The following is a 17,916-nucleotide window of genomic DNA, read 5'->3' as shown; positions in this document are numbered from 1 at the left end:
AGGCGGGGCCATCTCCGTGTTCATGTTGTTGGCAGATGTCGAACTTTTCTGGCCGTCCTTTCTTCTATGTCGTATGAACCTTGCTGTCCCCCGAATTGTATGCGGGAGCGTGTGCATCAGTGGGGGACATATGGCGTGATCTGCCAATTCCTAGGGACAATCATATGCCACGATGTAGTGTGAAGCTTCAGCTTCAGCTTATTCAAATCCAGGCAAATTCCCATCGTGTTGTATTTTGTATGCTCGCACATAGTGAGCCTGGATACGGGGAAAGGCAAACCCAAACTGGACCATGGCAGAACGAAAGCTTCGCCTTGCTGGGCATATCTCCTGGCATTTCATGCTTCGGAGAAAGACTCGAAGGCATTCAGAGCCATGTATTAGAGTCGAGACACTGAGCCTGAGATCCCAATTCATTTCGCAGTTAAACAATCATTCATTGAGACTCGACAGGACCAAACTCCCACAAGAAACAAACTGCTTGAGCAAGGCCTTCATCACCATTATCGTCGCTTCCACACGATAACTGTATAAGCCACGCATAACCAAGACTCATACACTTCCAGTCACCAAAACCATTCAATTCGTGACTCTCTAGACATTCACCATGCATTTTCTCAACAATCTCAAGCTGCGCAAGTTCTGGCGCAAGGAACAGCGCTTACCCTACTATACGACGGACAAACTCACATTGCCCAATGCCAAAGCCGCGAAGGCGGAGGCGACAACTAATGCCAACCCGAAAGCTAAGGGCCGTGACTGCGAGAACCAATGGGAAGACATCGAACTCAACCCCGGTTGGTGGTCGTGGTCGAAAACAGCAAACTTCTTCGAAGCCGTCCAATACTGTGTCGGACGGGTCGTCGCGACCGGCAAGCACACACACGAGAGATTTCTCTTCCAGCACCCGATGCGGAGGGCCATTCTAATTACCATCGTCTTCTTATGTGCGGTTTTCCTCATACTTGCCTGCCTTTACCATGGCCTGAGGTACTTTGCCGAAATGACTGCCAGGCGGGAATGGGCCGACAGTTACTCTTGAGTAAGATGATTGAATGAGAACGGAAATGGTTTGGGGAGGAAGCCAACAGATATGGCTATGGGATAGACTGGTAAGGGCAAGCAACACTGACGCATATATGCGAGCATGGAAATATATGCTATGACATCAAATCATAGAAATGAACTTCTGGATTGGAAGAGAGGATATCAATCCGTTCATCGAATTGAAGTCTTCAGATAATGAATCGAAAAAGATGTCAAGCATTCTTTCTTCTGGTTCAAAGTAGTGTAAGTTTCAATACGGAACCCCGTGATAGTGCCACAAGTAAACGAATACAGCGCCTCAGGCTCATCGCTGCACCGCCGAGTAAATACGCCCCGTACATTCCCCAAACCCAACCTTCTCCCCATTTCCACCACACACCCCACGTATCGTAACCGTGTCGCCGTCTTTCAAAAACCGACGCATGTCCATACCGTACAGCATGACGTCCTTCTTGCCGCCCTCGCTCAGCTCCAGCAAGCTACCCCGCTCGCCCGGCTCGGTGCCGCTGATGGTGCCGGAGCCGAGCATGTCGCCCGTCCGCATGTTGCACCCGCCGAGGGTATGATGCGCGATCATCTGGGGGAACGACCACATCAACTGCTTGGCGCTGGTCCTGGTGATGGTCGTCGTGTCGCCCTCGGGTGCTGTTTCGCGGAACACACGTTAGCGCAGGCCTGCACCTACTTCGGACCAAATATTCCGCACCAAGATGAAGGTTAACTTACTGGTGATATCCACTTCCAAGCTGATATCAATTGCCGTCTCCGCCTTGGCCTCCTTCATGTAATCCTGCACCGGCGTCTTGTTCTCGATCCCCTTGGCCCGGAACGGCTCCAGCGCATCCGCCAGCACGACCCAAGGCGAGATAGTCGACGCGAAGTTCTTGGAATTGAACGGGCCCAGCGGCACGTACTCCCAGCTCTGGATGTCGCGGGCGCTCCAGTCGTTGAGCAGCACGTACCCGAAAATGTGGTCCTCGGCCTCGCCGATCCCGACGGGGGTGCCCTGCTCGTTGGGCGTGGAAATGAAGCAGCCCAGCTCGAGCTCGAAGTCGAGCCGGCGGCAGGGCGCGGTGGTGGGCTGCTTCGGCTCCGCGGTCGGGTCCAGCAGGATCTGGCCCCACGGCCGCCGCACGGGCGTGCCCGAGACCACGATGCTCGAGGCGCGGCCGTGATAGCCCACGGGCAGGTGCGTGTAGTTGGGCTGCAGCGCGGCGGCCGGGCCGCGGAACATGGAGCCCACAGCGAAGGCGTGGTGGTAGCCGGCGTAGAAGTCGGTGTAGTCGCCAATGGCCATGGGCATGTGCATCTTGACTTGGCCGAGCGGGATCAATGCCTTCTGCTTGAGCTCCTCGTTCTCTTGGAGTTTGGCGGCGTGGCTGGACCCGGCTGTCAGGAGGTCTCGGAGCGCTTTTCGCACCTGCTGGTGGACGGGCCTGCCCAATGCGGCGAATGCGTTCAAGGTGGTCTGCTGGAAGACATTCTCATGGCCCTTGAGCTCTGGAACTATCTCGCCCAGCGAACTTTCTCCGTTCAGTGCCTCCAAATCCAGTGCGTGGCTGCCAATGGCGACGGCTGGCCGCGGGGTGGGGTCATCTTTGGTGCTGATAATGCCAAAGGGGATGTTTGCAAGAGAGAACGGAGTGTCGGGTGTAACGCCCGGCACCCATGATGATGATGAGGTCATACTGGCGGTTTGGAGTGTATATGTTCCAGCATAGAATCAATCAAGATGAGAGGTTTTGGTGAAGCAGGCAACCGACACAACTCAAGTCTCACGACGCAATGAATGTCCCGCATCGATTTATTCTGTGCTCCTACCATACCCACTGTCTGTGATGTGTTCACGGAATTACGGAGCAGGCGCAACCTTGCGAGCACCTGCACCTGCATTTTGCGGGGGGCCATGCACTAACCCGGTTGACCGACAATACCCGCCAGCACCCTCTCTCCAGCCCTTTCCGCTCTCCGCATCGGCACTCACCCTTTGCCGGTTCCCAGCAACCACCCGCGACTGACTACAGAACCATTCTCATGAACGCCGCGTGCTTCACTTGGTCATCTATATATCAGGGATGAACAGGCTCAAAATGTTGCATATTCTTGTTCACTAGACCTTGGCGGGTGTCCTAGGAAACATGTCTTGGCCGTTCGATGGAAATGCTAACCGACCAAATGACGACGCAAGACACAGCCCTTCTGGCATGCAGTAAGACCCGTTTCGGGCTCATCCACGTAGCTTGAGAGGCAGCAAGCCCGGTACATCTTGTGATTGGCGTAATGGAATTGAGCTTGCAAGCGATACATGCTCGCCCAAATGCCTCTCAACATCACGGCACAGCCCCCGCGGAGCATCCTCCAAGCTGGGGCAACTGCCTACATGCATGTTTGAAGTCCAACTCTTTACCATGACTAGCGACATCGCGATGCAGAAGTCATGACTCCAGAACTCGACAAAAACCTCAATCGAGAAAACGCCTTCACGTATCCCAAGATCAATATCACACGCGATGTCAGGCTGCTCCGCATCATCCGGGATGGTGGTCCGAAAGGATCCTTCGCCTGTCGCTTGCTGACCGTAAAGCTGTCAGACCTCACCCGGATACGATATCGAGCGCTCTCCTACGTTTGGGGCCACGCGACCGGCCCGGAAGATGTCCACATGATAACGGTAGACGGACAACCCTTCTGCGTCCGCCAAAACCTCTACGACTTCCTCCGTGTCGCAGTTGCAAGGGGCGAGTTTGGCCCGTACTTCATCGATGCTATCTGCATCAACCAGCTCGATGGCGAGGAGCGGTGCTTTCAAGTGACCCAGATGGCTCGCATCTATCGCAATGCAAACATGGTGGTGGCCTGGCTGGGCGCATTGGACTCCGAACAGTTCGAGAACGTACGCAGTCTGAGCTTGGACAGGGGTAAAAACTGCAGGTACTGGTCCGCCGGACAGTGGGCGGGGCTGCGATATCTGAGCTATCACCCGTATTGGAGCCGTATCTGGATCATACAGGAGGTGCTACTCGCGACAAGTATGCTTATCTGGTGCGGCCCCTTCACCTTTCCCCTGTCTCTACTCCGTTCGTCCTCGTCCCGGGATGCCACTGGTACCAGGACCAAGCACGACTTCCGGGGACGGCCTACGTCGGTGAGCCACCAGCTGTCACAATCAATCAGCCCGGCGGAGATGGTCATAACTCACCGTCTACGCGAAGTGACGGGGTCACGGCTCGACCCGCTTGCGCAGGGGACTGAGGTCGGAACCCTCGAAGAGATGACCCGGGCCCTGCGAAGGCCGCATTCCATCACGGTGACATACCAGTCGCATATGCCGGATCTGCTCCATCAAATCATGGGGAAATTCGGAAGACTCAACTGCTCCGACCCGAGGGACAAGCTTTATGGGTTGCTGGGCTTGCTCAAAGAACGCAGCAGCTCGATGATACAGCCCGACTACGGGAAAAGTGTCGACTTCGCTTTCTACCAAGCGCTTGCAACGGGGCTTGATGAACTACTTTCGGAGCGACTTGCTACGATACTGACAAGTCCAACGCATGGTGGGACAGGTACAGATGATAGCTTCTTCACTTACTACTGCAATGCGCGAGATGCATTTGGGATGAAAGACGCAGAGACCATCCCGGTTCTGCAGCAGGTACTACAGACCAGTCGTGAGCGGCATAAGGTACGGGATTCAGGGGACGAGGAAAGTTGGGCCGTGGCCTGCCGCATGATGGAACGGGATTTCGAGGGTCTTTTGGAGGTCACGTCTTCGACCGAGAGAAAATCTGGGAAGATGAAATTCGAACAGAGGTTTCACCAAAAGCTGTTGGGCATCTGGTAAGCTTGTTGCGACTGTTCTCTGATCCCAGATAAACATTTTGTCTCACATTTTCCATGGCACAGGGCCGAATACACACGACGCTACTCGGGACGCCGCCTTCTACAGGGCTAACTCCCAGGTACCGAAAGACAAATAGATGAGGTTTGTGATGGCAAGAGGTTTTACCAATGCCTGTGTTTGGCGACCACACTCAGCTGAAGTCCTTCAGAGCTCTGCGCTCCTTCGCCAGATTAACAACACCCCTTGATAACAGCCGCACGATCCTCGGGACCCCATATCCTGGTCCATGTTGAAACTTTAACACTCTCGAGGCAAAGCAAGGTGTATTCGGTAAGTGCCATCTTCTCAAAGAGGTCAACCATATCAAACATTCACCATTACATTGAAGGGGGTAACAGATGGAGTAATGCTATTAATCTGAAAGGAACGAGTCTGGCAGAAGATAATGATTGTACGGTGCTACACACACACAAGAGAAAGTGGTCACTAAGCAGGTGTTTCTATCCCTGAAAAGCAGTAGTATGAAAAGATGATTGTACCCCTGGACTTCCTCCTAAGCCCTTCAGGCATCGGTGGGGCTGACCTCCTTCCCAATCTCAGCATCTGCACATGCTCGCCGCGCAATTTCAGGCCGGGGGCGCCGACAAGGTTCTTCTGCTCGAGGTGACAGCACTCCGTGCCGGCGGAATGAGAGCACAGCGGGCATCGCTGCTCGTGTCCCGTGTCGCAGAAGGCGCCCTGATCGGCGGGGATGATGTCCCAGTCGTACGAGGTATGGGACTAATGCGAGCACGTTGTCCATACTCCTCTAGGATCTTGGCCATCGAACTCAAACCCAACTGTTGCGCGGCATCTAGCGCCCGGCGCCTCTGATCCTCATATACGATAGTGCCTGCCCCCAGCAGCAGCCGTAAAGCCGTCTCGTTCTCTCCCTTGACGGCCTCGAGCAGCGCATTGCCGGGCATCCAAGTATCCCGAGCGCCATGTACCAGGAGAACCCTTACAGTATCGGGATTACCATGCTGGCAGGCGGCCTCGAGTGCCCGCGAAGTAATCTCTGCCCCGTTCTCGAGCAGGTAGGCAAGAACGTCTGCGTGCCCTTTAGCTGCGACGCCGCTGATGAGTGCCTGGTATTTCACATTGCCATCACCCCTTTGATCAACATGTGTAGGAGAGGCCCCAAGCCGGACAAGGTGTTTCATCATGACCAGATTGCCGGCGGCAGCGGCCCGGCGGAACGTAGCTGTCAGAAATTCAGTCTGCGCTTGGGCTGTATCCTGCTGTGGATCAACACTTATACAGTCCTTGCAAAGTCGATAAATTCGGTCAAATATCGGTATGCTTGTTGCCTCCGCAAGGCTGCTGACTACGCCGATCGGATACTTCTCGTAGCATGTGGATTGTAGGCAGACGTCGAGGGGGCCCTCCTGATTACCTTCGCGCGCAAATGATACACATTCTTCATGTAGCCAAGAGAGACGTTCGGGATTAGACTCGATTTCCAACAGCGTGCGCAGGACTTCTACGTGACCTTGGAAGGCCGCGATGTACATCGGATAGCCGAGAACAGGGCTATATTCTCAGTCAGCTTCGGTGTCATAGCCACCTGCTTTTGTAGTAGCGTTTAGAATGGACTCACGCGTGTCGACTCTCACGGGTCTGATAGACCAGATCCGGACGACCCTGCATCGTGGGGAGCAGCTCCCTTACAAGAGCCAGGTCATTGGTAGCAGCTGCAGCAGCAAGTAGAGTTTGCTTGAAATCCTCGTCGGAATCGCGGATAGGTGGCATATCCTCAACAGGTATCATTTGTATATCCGGCGTGAACCAGACTGGCCAGTAATGAGACAACGACCATGCGTGTCGGGAGAACTGGTAGATCTCCCGGAGGTAGTCTTGCAATGCCTCGCTATTCGCGGACTCCGGCTCGCCTATGCGGAAAGCGACGACGCGCTGCGCTGCCCGGCGGATGAGGCCGTAATCCCGCGAAGGCAGCTTGTCGCCGCGTCGAATCTTGATGTGACGATCAATCTCGGTGGGCATGATAGGGAAACCGTCCATGGTGAGCGACTGTAAGGAAGATATGGTACTTGGTACTGAACGGGAGGAAGGGTAATGCGGCTTTGAGGGGGTACAGGTGCGAGCGAAAGAAACAGATGAAAGAACAATGCGGTCCGGGTTGGGGTTTTGAAATACATGTAGGCCATCAAAAGTGAGGGGGTGGCTTGACTTGGCCGACATCGTTGTGTGACATGACAGTGCTTCAGCTCGCCTACAGAGGCTGAGACCGACCGCGAACATCGCGTCCACGCCGTACTTTTGGAAGCAAAGAAACAGAAAGAAGAGCCCCGGTACCTTACGCCCAAAATACTGCTTGTCTTTCTCTTGGACACCTTACAGTCAGCATTCCTTTTTCCTAGCTGGCTCCCTTGAAGGCAAGTGATTGCCTACAAGCTGTCGCCAATACCCTGCCAGCGCTCCCATGTTCGGGATGAACCTCTCGCAGATGCTACTCCAGCCTGTTGGCTAGCCTCGTCCTATTTAGTCAAGAAGCACTAATGCAGCGCGTCGGAAACGGCGCATGATCACTTACACACATCGGACCAGCATCCAAACTTGTGTAACATAGGCCTCCATAATAGTTGTTTCTGATGAGCCAAAGTTGGTGCATATGAAGCAAATAAGAAAATTATTGACTACCTATTCCCTAAATATGACCGTCCATGTCGATGTAATATGTAGACATATACAAACAATTCCTAGACCTATAAAGACTGTGTGAAGTTTGCATCGAAAATGTCGCTTTAGCATGGCGTGACACTGACAACGCAGCATGGCCCCCGAGGCCACCATTCTCTCTTTCCCTACCACTGATCCGCCGCAGCATCAGCAAACACCGTGCCAACACCAATCTGATCGTACCAGACCTGTCGCGTCGCCTGGTTGCCCGAGTACCCCTTGTCGTGCCACCCATTAGCGTAGAGCCCGACACGGAACTGGAACGCGCGGCCATCGGTGACGGTGGTGGGGATATCGAACGTCTCGCTGACCTTGTTCCCATCGAACCAGAGCTTGAAGTAGCCCGAGCCATCGCTGCGCCAGCTCGCCTGGATCTCGACGCGGTGCCAGACCCCCGGCGTGACGGTGGCGAGGTTCCGGAACGGCGTGGTCTGCTGCGCGCTCTGCGGGCAGACGTCGCCGTGCTTGACGCGGGCCTGCAGCTGGTCGCCCTCGAGCCAGACCATGGTGCTCGGCATGTAGGTCTCGGAGCAGCCCAGGCTCGTGAAGTCGGCGATGAACTGGGCCAGGTTGAAGGACAGCTTGGGCGTGAACTCCCAGTTCTCCTGCAGCCGGAACGCGAACCCGTAGAAGCCCGTGTCGCCCTTCTTGTACACGTTGTACTTGACGGCCTCGGAGTGGTACCGGCCGTTCCAGTTCGGGTCGTAGACCTGCGTCATCTTGAGGGACGTGCCCTGGTTCGTGAGGTCCGGGTACACGACGTTGGTCACTTCCTGCACGGTGCCCTTGTTCTCGTGGTTGAAGGTGTCCCAGCCGGCTGTTGTGCCCCGGTTACCGAAGCTTTGGGTTGCATTGGTACTACCCAGGGCGAGTGCGAAAGCAAGGAGGGACTTGATGAGTTTACCGGCCATCTTGGCAGTTTCGAGGAAGAAGGATGAGAGGTGTGGTTCTGTTCAAAAACTCGATTGCGGAGAACCAATCTGATGATGTGTGCAAGAGATGAGATGAGCCGATGGCCCAGATAACCCTTTATTATATAGGGCAGCTTGATGGGAGTCAGCATAGCCGCCCTGCACTTGTCTGGGCTACACCCTGTCATCCTCCTTGGCCCCCAAAGCAGAATTCAGGGCATGTCTTCACGACGAGGGCGACAGGATGTAAAGTGCTTACTCAGAGCATGCATATATTGTCAGCACTGAGGTAGGCACGAAGTGTGGGTTGCTTCGCTGCTAATTGGTGGCCCCGGGCTCAGCTGTGATCGTTTCATTAACGTGATTTGCTTCTTCTCGTACTAGCTGACAGTACCATGGCATCCCAGCTAAGTATCTGAGTAAGCGCCCCTGCTTGTCACTAATAACATCAGGCACACAGTGATTGTAAGCTTACTGAGTATCACCACTGTGGCTGCGCTACTATTGGACGCTCACCGCCACCACCCTGACTAACCACTGGTAAGATGTAGATATTTATGTGATGTAGTCCAAGAGGCTGGCCCAGAAATATTGGCTGGGATTGTCAACATGCAGAAAAGTCTCCTAATCTCCGTGTCACGGCTGTTTTGAGGTTGAAGACGTCCCATCTTGACTCTGGGTGGAAAAATGAGAAAACATGTTTACAAAATGAGAAAACAAAAGGGAAAGACGGAGGAAAAGACACAGATGAGAGCCAGCAGCAACACAGAGAGGAAAACCGGCATGTAAAAAAGAGAGACGGAGAAAAGAGTAAAAAAAAAGAACGGAGCAACATCATGGTCAATTGGAAAGGGAAGGGAGAGAGAGGTTACTTACTCAAACTTTGGATCACTCCTCACTGCACCACACCACACCATCACCACCACCACCACCACCACCATTTGTCGCTCGGTGTCGAGGCCCGAAGGCCAGGGTCTTTCGTCGTCGGTTGCCGGGGCCTGGACCTTTCTGTCGACTTGTGCCAGGACCCGGGTGTCGTCTGTCGGCGGGGTCTTATGCCATAGGCCCGGAGGCCACTGGCATCTCCTGTCGTGGGACGTAGCCTAACGCCGCAGTTTTCGAACTCGAAGCTCCTGTTGAGTGGTTGGTTAGCAGGTGAAATTCAAGTTTCGAACTTTTCCAAATTGACCACGGTGCTGTAGCTATTAATTGGAAGAATCTAAGCTCATTGAGCTATATGAGCCACGGTAGGTGCTCAATTGACCTGCTGCCCTGTCACTGGTTGTTGATTGTTCACCAGCAATCAGCTCAAGCTCCAAGATGAGTACCTGATTCGGTACCTACCTACCTATACCTACCCCAAGTATCCTGCCGGTGCAACCTCACTGCTGCCTCGCGTAACCCTCTATTAATGGCAGGATGCTACTAAACGTGGGTGGGTGGTTTGCGGGCCTCAACCTGCCACCTACGCTGTCATTGTCGGAGCATAAGCTTCGCTTCTAGGAAAGTAAAGCCTCACTGGAACAGCTCCATATTCCACTGATTGTATTTCACATATCCACCTACGCTACATGGTTCATTCCTGCAAGATTCAGGTAAGTGGTGACAAGAAACCGGAGTGAGGTTCTCATATGCAAGATATGGGGTCCCATCTCAATCTACCAAACTAATGAACTCGTCGCCGACTTCTTGGGCCACAAGTCAAGCGCAGTAATAACAGCGCTGCGTGCAATAAGAGAGCAATCTGCTGTCGGTACTCTCGTCTGTAACAGCCTTCTTTCCGACTGCCAGTTCCAATAACGACTATGAAGAAGAAGAAAAAAGAGAGAAGAAGAAGAAAAAAAGAGAGATAGAGAACATGTCCAGAACGTGGATACGGATGTGAGATTGGTATGAACAGGAACAGCACCATGGTCAACTGGGGGAGGGGATGGGAGAAGGAGGGGGTTTGTACTTACTTCGAACTCGTCTGGTTCCTCTTGGATCTTCTCGGCCAGTCTATCTTGTGATGAGCCGATCTTGGGGAACGCACAATCCGCGCCACATGTTTCCCCATCGTCACACCACATATACTGGCCCTGTTATTCCTTATAGTATCGAATCGCCCCGCCACCAGTCACAGTCAGTCTTTAACAGGCCTGGCCTCTGGCAGGTTCGAACTGCTGACCCCTATGAAGTTTGAATGTTAGCATATTATCTCAAAGTCTCAAGTGTTTCCAATTTGACCACGGTGCTGTTTCTGTTCGATGGGAAAATCTCCACTTGTTTTAATATATAGGGGGGAGATTGCTCCACTGAATTGATCCAGCGTTGCCTGCTGCATGAGCTGCTGCATGAACTGTTGCTTAGATGCCTTCACGAACGGCGGAGCTTACATCTCAACTAAACATATTTACGAGTAAAGGCACCTAGTCCCGCATCCAAAGGTCGTGCCGATTACGGCGCATGTGGTATGGGTGGGAAGGGTGCCACCAATTTATGGGAATCAGACCGACCTCCAGACTGCTATCCTACCAGCTTGGGTTGCTCTGATACAAAAATGCTCGATGATCAAAGAGTAAAGCTCTTATTGCTATCAGCAGGCACCTTGCCTCTAAGCTTGTGGGCCACCTATTCAACATGGTATCACTTATCACTGGGACATCGAGGTGTTCAGAGAGCACATAATGATATGGATATATTATAATCGAAATAGCAAGTTACACCATGCCGCCCATCTAGCATGTAGTCTTGTCACCAAGACCCAACTCCACCGCCGCGAGCAGCAGCTCCATGAATCCCGCCCCCACCGACCTCATATTCGCATTGTACTGAGCTACGGTAGGATAGAACGGGCAACTGGCCGCATTATTGCCGAACCCGAACTCGATCGTGTAACTATGGACCAGGTTGAGGCTCGGGTCGGCAAAGTGGCGCGAATACGCCCAGTCGTCGCTGGCGCCGCTGGTGGGGTACAGGTCCGAGCTCTGGATGGCCGTGTATTGGGACCCGCCGCCGCCCGTGAGGCCCGACACCATGCGGCTGGCAGCCGTGGTCTGCGTCGTGAGCTCCTCGGCGGGGATGTACTCGCCGTAGCCGCCGCGGGTGCCGGGGGTGTCGCTGAGGATTCCTCGAACCGAATCGAACGAGGAGTTGCGGAAGTTCATACTAGGGTACTTGCTCTGGTTCTCGTCGCTGCCCCAGCTGTAGAGAACGTCGCCGGCGTACGAGTGCAGGTCGACGAACCAGCGCACCTTCGTATAGGTGTCTAGCACCCACTTGATGCCCCGGGTCTCGGGCTCGCTGAAGGCGCTGGTGCCGTGGTACGTCTCGGACGACGGGTTGGTCGACGCGACGCTCGACCGCACGCTCGAGGCGAACTTCTTGGTGAAGTCCCACAGGAAGTCGAAGTTGCGGTTCAGGTCGATGCCGCTCGCGGAGCCCGTGCCCGACGCCGGGTTTCGGTTCTTGCGCCAGCAGCTGTTGCTGCTTTGGTCGTACGCCACGCCGTCTGGGTTGCTGAGCGGGATGAAGACGATGCCCGCCGAGAGGGCCGTCTTGACCTGGCCGGCGGTGTAGGTCTTGGATCCGTAGGTTAGGCCCGCGTTAGTCTTGTTCGCGTAGAGCAGGTCGGAGATGAAGAAGAGGACGTTGTCCGCGGAGCCGCGCTCGCGGGCGTGGATGTTGCCGTTTAGGAAGACGCGGTAGGCGTCCTTGCACCGGCCTCCGCTTCCGCCGACGATGGCGCCTTGGATAGACGCACCCTGGTATGTCTTGTAGGGCGTGGTGAAGGTCTCAATGCCATAAGTACTGGCGAGTCCCTTTAAGCCACTGGCGATCTCGTTGACGTTGAGGATGGTACTGAAGCTGGTGCTGGAGCCCTGCGACCCAAGGCCACGAGGTGCGACAGTGCCTCGGTTGAACCTGTCGCCGGTGCCAATGGGCGTCCCATTGTTACGGGATTGGCGACCGCGGATGGCCCTGATGTGGCCGTCATTCTCGCGCTCCTCGGGCAAGAGGCAAGCAGACGAGGTGGTGCTCAGGGCCAATAGGCCAACGAGTGCCGCGAGAGAGCAGAACTTCATGGTGCAGATGGGCAGCTACAGCGATGTCCTGGTGTAGCCTGGGGAAGAGAAGAAGAGCAAAAGGGTAAAATTGAAGGGATTTGCCCTTTTAATTGATATTGTCATGCATGATTGGCCAAGCTTGCCAAGCAGCAATTGTTTGTCTTGGTGATGCTACCTCTCGAGTCATAACTGGCAGCTCGGGGGCCCAAATTTCGGCATCCACGCCTGTTTGGCAGCTGCGATATTGAATGCAGCTGATAAGGTCTTGATGAGAGGGAAGGAAATGTCGGTATATGTTACCCTACATATGTGATAAGCTTTTTATGCTTGGAGATTTCGGTCAGTAACGCATGGATCGGGAAGGAGCCTAGCCACCTGCCGTGCTGGGTCTTCATTGCCGCCTTGGCATGCTACCTAATTGCCAGACCAGTCTACGACAGGGGTGGCAAAAAGATGAACGCTCGCAAGCCAGAATGCCAAGATGCATCAATGATTGGTGTGCCCAAAGAAGTGCGCCCCGAATTCCACCTAATGGGAGATAGTCACCTCCGCCCAAGCTTCCAATGTCAAGGTATCGTAAATGCGGCAGACCATCTGCGCTGAGCCACATCGCAGCCCCCCGGTGTCTTAGACATTTTCCCGTGTCTCAGATGCCTTGTGGTCGGATCGTGTATTAAAATGACCTCTCCTAAGCCATCTTTACATACTTTCAATATCGTCTTGGCTCTTGCTACACCAATTGTCTACCTAGTAAACCAAACTTTGCCCGTCGGTTTCCAGGGCCTGCAACCCTTTTCAATGCTCACATGACGCCTGCCTTTGATAAACCGGTAGTCTCCTCGAGATTTAGTACCTGTCATCCAAATGCCGGGTCTTGCAGCGATGGTCAAGAAATACAATATGCAGGGAAACGTACTTTCTCGGGCGTTCCCTTAGAGGAAGAGAGAAATGGACTCGGAGCCGAACCTCCCGCACGTTATTTGAAGCGTATCAAACAAGGCGCGCAAGATGCAATCGTTACTGAAGAGATCACGAACGGTTCTTCTTTCGCAGAGGTCCTATGTGACGAATGCCTGGAGCTCGATTTGCCAGGTATCCTGCAGGAGGCTCACACAAAGCCATATTACTTTCGCAAAAGTGAATATCGGCCTCGAACTTCAAACGAGACTACTTGTCCCTTATGTCGGATGTTTGCCGCTTTGATCCCAATGCCGAAGCATGCAACCCAAAGCGAAAGTATAGGGGATCAAGAGACAAAATTCCACGTGACTGCGGCAGCATACATCGGTCAGACGGGTCTGGAGAATCCTTCGAGGCTTAGAGCAGAAACGGAGGTTATGTGTCTTTTGCTGGACCCCGGGAATTTCGGTGGAAATGGATTCAGGGCCAACGGCGGTCCAGTTCTGCTGCGAGACATCGATCGCCCAACGCTTTTCTCACCGCAGATAATACCCCAACAATTCGATCCCGACACAGCAAAATCGTGGCTTGGTTATTGCGCAAAACACCACAGACTGCTTTGTGAAACAGAACTCGAGTCCGTCCATGGCCTCCAAGTTATCGACTGCACAACATTCTCGATCAAAAGCGGTGGACCAGGTTTGGCCTATGTTGCGCTTAGCTACGTTTGGGAGAAATCGGGAGGCGCCTGCGGATCAATTCGAGAAGAGGGCGGAAGAAAATGGCTACCAGAAAAGTTGTCTGCCGTCATCCGCGACTCTATCGAGGTTACCAAGGCGCTTGGATATCGGTATTTGTGGGTTGACAAGTTCTGCATTGATCAGAACGATCCAGCTACGAAGCACGATCAGATCCAACATATGGACGCCATATATCAGAACTCGGCCCTCACCATCATCAGTGCTGCTGGTATCGACGAAACACACGGCCTCCCGGGGGTCAGTGGCACAGCCCGTCGGCGTCAGTTGATTATCCGCGCCGAGGGCGTGACTGTGATCCAGGCCCTTAAAGATCCTCAACATTCGATCGCCTCCTCCCACTGGTCAACTCGAGGCTGGACGTTTCAGGAAGCACTTCTGAGTCGCCGTCGCCTTGTTTTCACTGATGACCAGATGTACTTCGAGTGCAACACTATGAATTGTTTCGAAAGTTTCTACATGCCTCTTGACATACTACACACCAAGAATAAGTCAAAGACATACGAATTTCTCCGCTCAGGGATGTTTAGCAGGAATCGAAAACAAAAGTTTGGCAAAATTGTCCGTGGGAGGTTATCCCTGTACAATTTCTTCTGCAGATACCTCTCCAATGTAGAGGATTATAGCGCCAGGCGTCTAGGATATGATGAGGACTCCCTCAATGCATTTAGGGGCGTCCTCGCGCGGTTCTCAAAGGAAAGACATACTTTCGGTCATGTTTGGGGAATCGCCTACCCAGATCTTTCTCCCCGTGGAATTTGTTGTTTCGTTTATGCGTTGGCATGGAGTCATGCAGCCAGTTTGGAAAGACCGCGGCGTCGGTCCATGTTTCCCTCTTGGACTTGGATTGGATGGCACGGCCCAGTAGAGTACGAATTCGACGACGGCAGGAAACTGTGTTTCTTCATCGGTATCCGAGGACTTCGGTTTGGAGACCAGGCTGGTGGTCCAGCGGTGGAGTTTTCAGAACTCTGTCCAGAGAGCAGGTACACGGTCTTGCACATAACAGGACCCGTGATACCATTTAGACATTTCGCGTATCATCCAACCGCTATAAACAACCAAACTTGGACCATGAACAAATATCCAGCATCTTTGTCATGGTCTAGAGATGGCCGATCCAATGCTGAAATCTTTCAGGTGTTAAAGAATGGCTCAAAATGGCAATGCCTCTACATCGGGAGCCACCTCAAAACCTCATATGTCGTGATTCTGGAGCTACGTCCAGATACAACCGTCTGGGAACGTGCTGGAATCTTCTGTGTTGAAGCGTGGACCTGGGACATCGATGACATTGCCAAGGGTGATCAATATCTACGGACATTTGCGATAATGTGATCTTTGCTCATGATGATGCTATCGGTTGATAGGGAGAAATTACGAGGAGGATACATGGGGTTATAAAATCAATTTGCAGGCCTAAATCGATTTTTCGATTGCTTTGTTGTTTACTTGAGCTGGTCAGGTCATGTGGAAAGTAAGATTACCAGCAGTGACCAATATTCAACCTGGAAACTACTTTACTGCTGTCGCTCACGCTACTTGGGAATAAGTTGAATTTGATGACCAATGAGCACATGAAAGGTATCCTCTCTGGCTAGTATCTCCGTCACACCGAATTCGTGCAGTGACATGCCACTCAGCTCGGCGGCTTTGCGTGCAAAACCGGCGAGTATGTAATGTAGATGTAAGGACACCCTTCGTACGAACATAACTCCATCCGGGTTGTATAGCATTGTCCTGAGTGCCGGTGATAGTGTTCATGAATTCGACTCAAGGCAGCATCATCAAACGGTGAATACTGAGATAGATCCGGGAGCTTGTCCCATACCGCGTCACGAATCTGGCGGGCTAGGTTGGCGGCGTGCTACAATGATCAGAATGCAGACTCATGAAACGAGGTCAGCTTGAGTTGTTCGTGTCCGCCCGGGCTCCCCTTCCGTGCTACCTCGACACCGTACAAGTTCTGGGGCGCCTAGTGCACAGTTCATGTCCATGTGGAAGTAACGCGACATGGGCCACGGTGGTCTTGACCTGATGCTTGAATAGAAATCTTCTGAGGATTGTTACAGACGTCATTATGGAGCGACGACACCGTCCTGTATCTACGACAGCGTACCCAGCACATGATGATAGACCCGTCTGTAGCAGCCACTCCGAATGTCTCATTAATAGAGTACTACCAGCTCCATTATAAAGACATCAATCTGACTTTCATTGCCCACGTCTAGACTTGAATCAAGGCCTCCTGACCTTAGTTCCCACCGATTCGCTGCGCCAGGTTCTCGTGAATGATGATGTAGTTCTTGTCCACATCCTTCTTGACAATGCTCGACAGCGCCTTGTTGCACTTGCAGTCGCACTCCTGGACGACCTCGAGGTCCCCGTTCCCCTTATCGCGGACGCTGAAGGTGCTCTCCATGGTGGTGCCCATGGGGCTGCGGACGCGGACGAAAAAGCCGTCGGCGGTGTCGATGAACTCGTAGGTGCTCACGATGTCGGAGCCCATGATGGGGTTCTCGTACTTGTCCTTGACGGTGTAGGACTGGACGCGCTGCGCCAGCGGCTTGAGGTCCTTGGGCACGTCGTACGAGCCCCAGGCCGGGTCGGGGTTGGCGTCGTAGGACACGAGGTGGGGGTCGCACGTGATGAAGAAGTCCTTGTCTTGCAGCTTCGCGATCGCCGCCTCGCGGGATAGGCCCTTGATGGCGGGGGAGACCTTGGTCATCTTGAAAGATCCTTCGAAGACTTGACAGAAGTTAGTGCTTGGCCCGATAGGTTCCCTCCGTCTATGGAGACGATGTGGGGGTGCAGTAGCCCCATGGAGAAGACAGAGGAGAAGACTCACAACCCATTTTGATGTTGTCTGGATAGTCGACGTTGTTTGGTTGGTTCTGTGTGCGTGTGGGAAAGTAGATGGTGTGTTCAGTGCTGTGGAACTCTAGCCTTTGGATCAGGCAGGACATGGAGAACTTATAGGGGCTGGTGCCCGTCTATTCTTGGGCGCATGGCGCATTCTCTTGGCCATTCTTCGGAATACGAATACACAGCGCAGTAGTTTGACAACAGACACGAACACGCCGGAGGGCAGTTGTGTTCTGGAATGGAGAAGCCGGTCGTCCAATTAAGCTTTGTCGGAAGTCTATGCAGGAGCGGCGCGGCAGTTCCCTGGGCCAACACGGCGGCGAAACAAGCTAGTTTCACCACCGCCAGGGGCACAGACAGCGGGGGAGCCTACTGGGTGTGCCACCGCGTTTGACAGTTCCCTTGAGCAGTAAGTCCCGTGGCGGCAGAGAACTAGTACGTTGCGTTTTCGGCATGCCAATTCCTCTTGGTCATACGGATATCGGGCTGACACACGTTTGGTCCCCCTGCAGAGGTAGCTCTCAGGGCTGCAGCTTCTCCGACAGCATAACAGGTGACAGAACCTTCGTATTCAGATGGGCCAGATATTTCTGACCTGACTATTTATGCATGTCCGTTCATTGGATGTTTTTGGGTTTTACGTTTTTGCCATCAACAACGCCACATCTGCGCATGACCAGCCACAGCACACCGTATCCCCTATGGCGAGTCGTGTTCTTACAGATACGAGGAGGTTAATACTAGCAAATTGACAGATCCTCTGCGGGGTACTGTAAACCATCTCGTCCTTGGTATCATCAACGACAGAA

General features: G+C 53.4%; 9 protein-coding genes across 9 annotated transcripts; 3 read left to right on the top strand and 6 right to left on the bottom strand.

Annotated features, from left to right (window-relative positions):
• Positions 1-607: 607 nt before the first annotated feature.
• PG997_014941 (uncharacterized protein) lies at positions 608-1,042 on the top strand (the record flags this gene model as incomplete). Its single annotated transcript, XM_066819255.1, has 1 exon — positions 608-1,042. The coding sequence occupies one exon, from the start codon at positions 608-610 to the stop codon at positions 1,040-1,042; it is 435 nt and encodes a 144-aa protein (XP_066661443.1).
• A 309-nt stretch (positions 1,043-1,351) lies between these two features.
• Positions 1,352-2,734, bottom strand: PG997_014940 (uncharacterized protein; the record flags this gene model as incomplete). Its single annotated transcript, XM_066819254.1, has 2 exons — positions 1,352-1,692; positions 1,774-2,734. The coding sequence occupies 2 exons, from the start codon at positions 2,732-2,734 to the stop codon at positions 1,352-1,354; spliced, it is 1,302 nt and encodes a 433-aa protein (XP_066661442.1).
• A 750-nt stretch (positions 2,735-3,484) lies between these two features.
• PG997_014939 (uncharacterized protein) lies at positions 3,485-4,888 on the top strand (the record flags this gene model as incomplete). The annotated part of the gene is made up of 1 exon (XM_066819253.1): positions 3,485-4,888. The coding sequence occupies one exon, from the start codon at positions 3,485-3,487 to the stop codon at positions 4,886-4,888; it is 1,404 nt and encodes a 467-aa protein (XP_066661441.1).
• A 626-nt stretch (positions 4,889-5,514) lies between these two features.
• PG997_014938 (uncharacterized protein) lies at positions 5,515-6,441 on the bottom strand (the record flags this gene model as incomplete). Its single annotated transcript, XM_066819252.1, has 1 exon — positions 5,515-6,441. One exon carries the CDS (start codon positions 6,439-6,441, stop codon positions 5,515-5,517), a length of 927 nt encoding a protein of 308 aa, XP_066661440.1.
• An 82-nt stretch (positions 6,442-6,523) lies between these two features.
• PG997_014937 (uncharacterized protein) lies at positions 6,524-6,949 on the bottom strand (the record flags this gene model as incomplete). The annotated part of the gene is made up of 1 exon (XM_066819251.1): positions 6,524-6,949. One exon carries the CDS (start codon positions 6,947-6,949, stop codon positions 6,524-6,526), a length of 426 nt encoding a protein of 141 aa, XP_066661439.1.
• Positions 6,950-7,752: 803 nt separating this feature from the next.
• On the bottom strand, positions 7,753-8,538 carry PG997_014936 (polysaccharide lyase; the record flags this gene model as incomplete). The annotated part of the gene is made up of 1 exon (XM_066819250.1): positions 7,753-8,538. The coding sequence occupies one exon, from the start codon at positions 8,536-8,538 to the stop codon at positions 7,753-7,755; it is 786 nt and encodes a 261-aa protein (XP_066661438.1).
• Positions 8,539-11,255: 2,717 nt separating this feature from the next.
• On the bottom strand, positions 11,256-12,602 carry PG997_014935 (uncharacterized protein; the record flags this gene model as incomplete). Its single annotated transcript, XM_066819249.1, has 1 exon — positions 11,256-12,602. One exon carries the CDS (start codon positions 12,600-12,602, stop codon positions 11,256-11,258), a length of 1,347 nt encoding a protein of 448 aa, XP_066661437.1.
• Positions 12,603-13,792: 1,190 nt separating this feature from the next.
• PG997_014934 (uncharacterized protein) lies at positions 13,793-15,580 on the top strand (the record flags this gene model as incomplete). The annotated part of the gene is made up of 1 exon (XM_066819248.1): positions 13,793-15,580. One exon carries the CDS (start codon positions 13,793-13,795, stop codon positions 15,578-15,580), a length of 1,788 nt encoding a protein of 595 aa, XP_066661436.1.
• Positions 15,581-16,496: 916 nt separating this feature from the next.
• PG997_014933 (uncharacterized protein) lies at positions 16,497-17,097 on the bottom strand (the record flags this gene model as incomplete). Its single annotated transcript, XM_066819247.1, has 2 exons — positions 16,497-16,990; positions 17,091-17,097. The coding sequence occupies 2 exons, from the start codon at positions 17,095-17,097 to the stop codon at positions 16,497-16,499; spliced, it is 501 nt and encodes a 166-aa protein (XP_066661435.1).
• Positions 17,098-17,916: the final 819 nt, after the last annotated feature.

This window comes from Apiospora hydei, assembly GCF_038363865.1.
Source record: "Apiospora hydei strain CBS 114990 chromosome Unknown utg000010l_segment0_segment0, whole genome shotgun sequence".
Lineage (NCBI taxonomy): Eukaryota > Fungi > Ascomycota > Sordariomycetes > Amphisphaeriales > Apiosporaceae > Apiospora > Apiospora hydei.
Note: the sequence above shows the minus strand (reverse complement) of the source record. Positions and strands in the feature narration are given on the sequence as shown.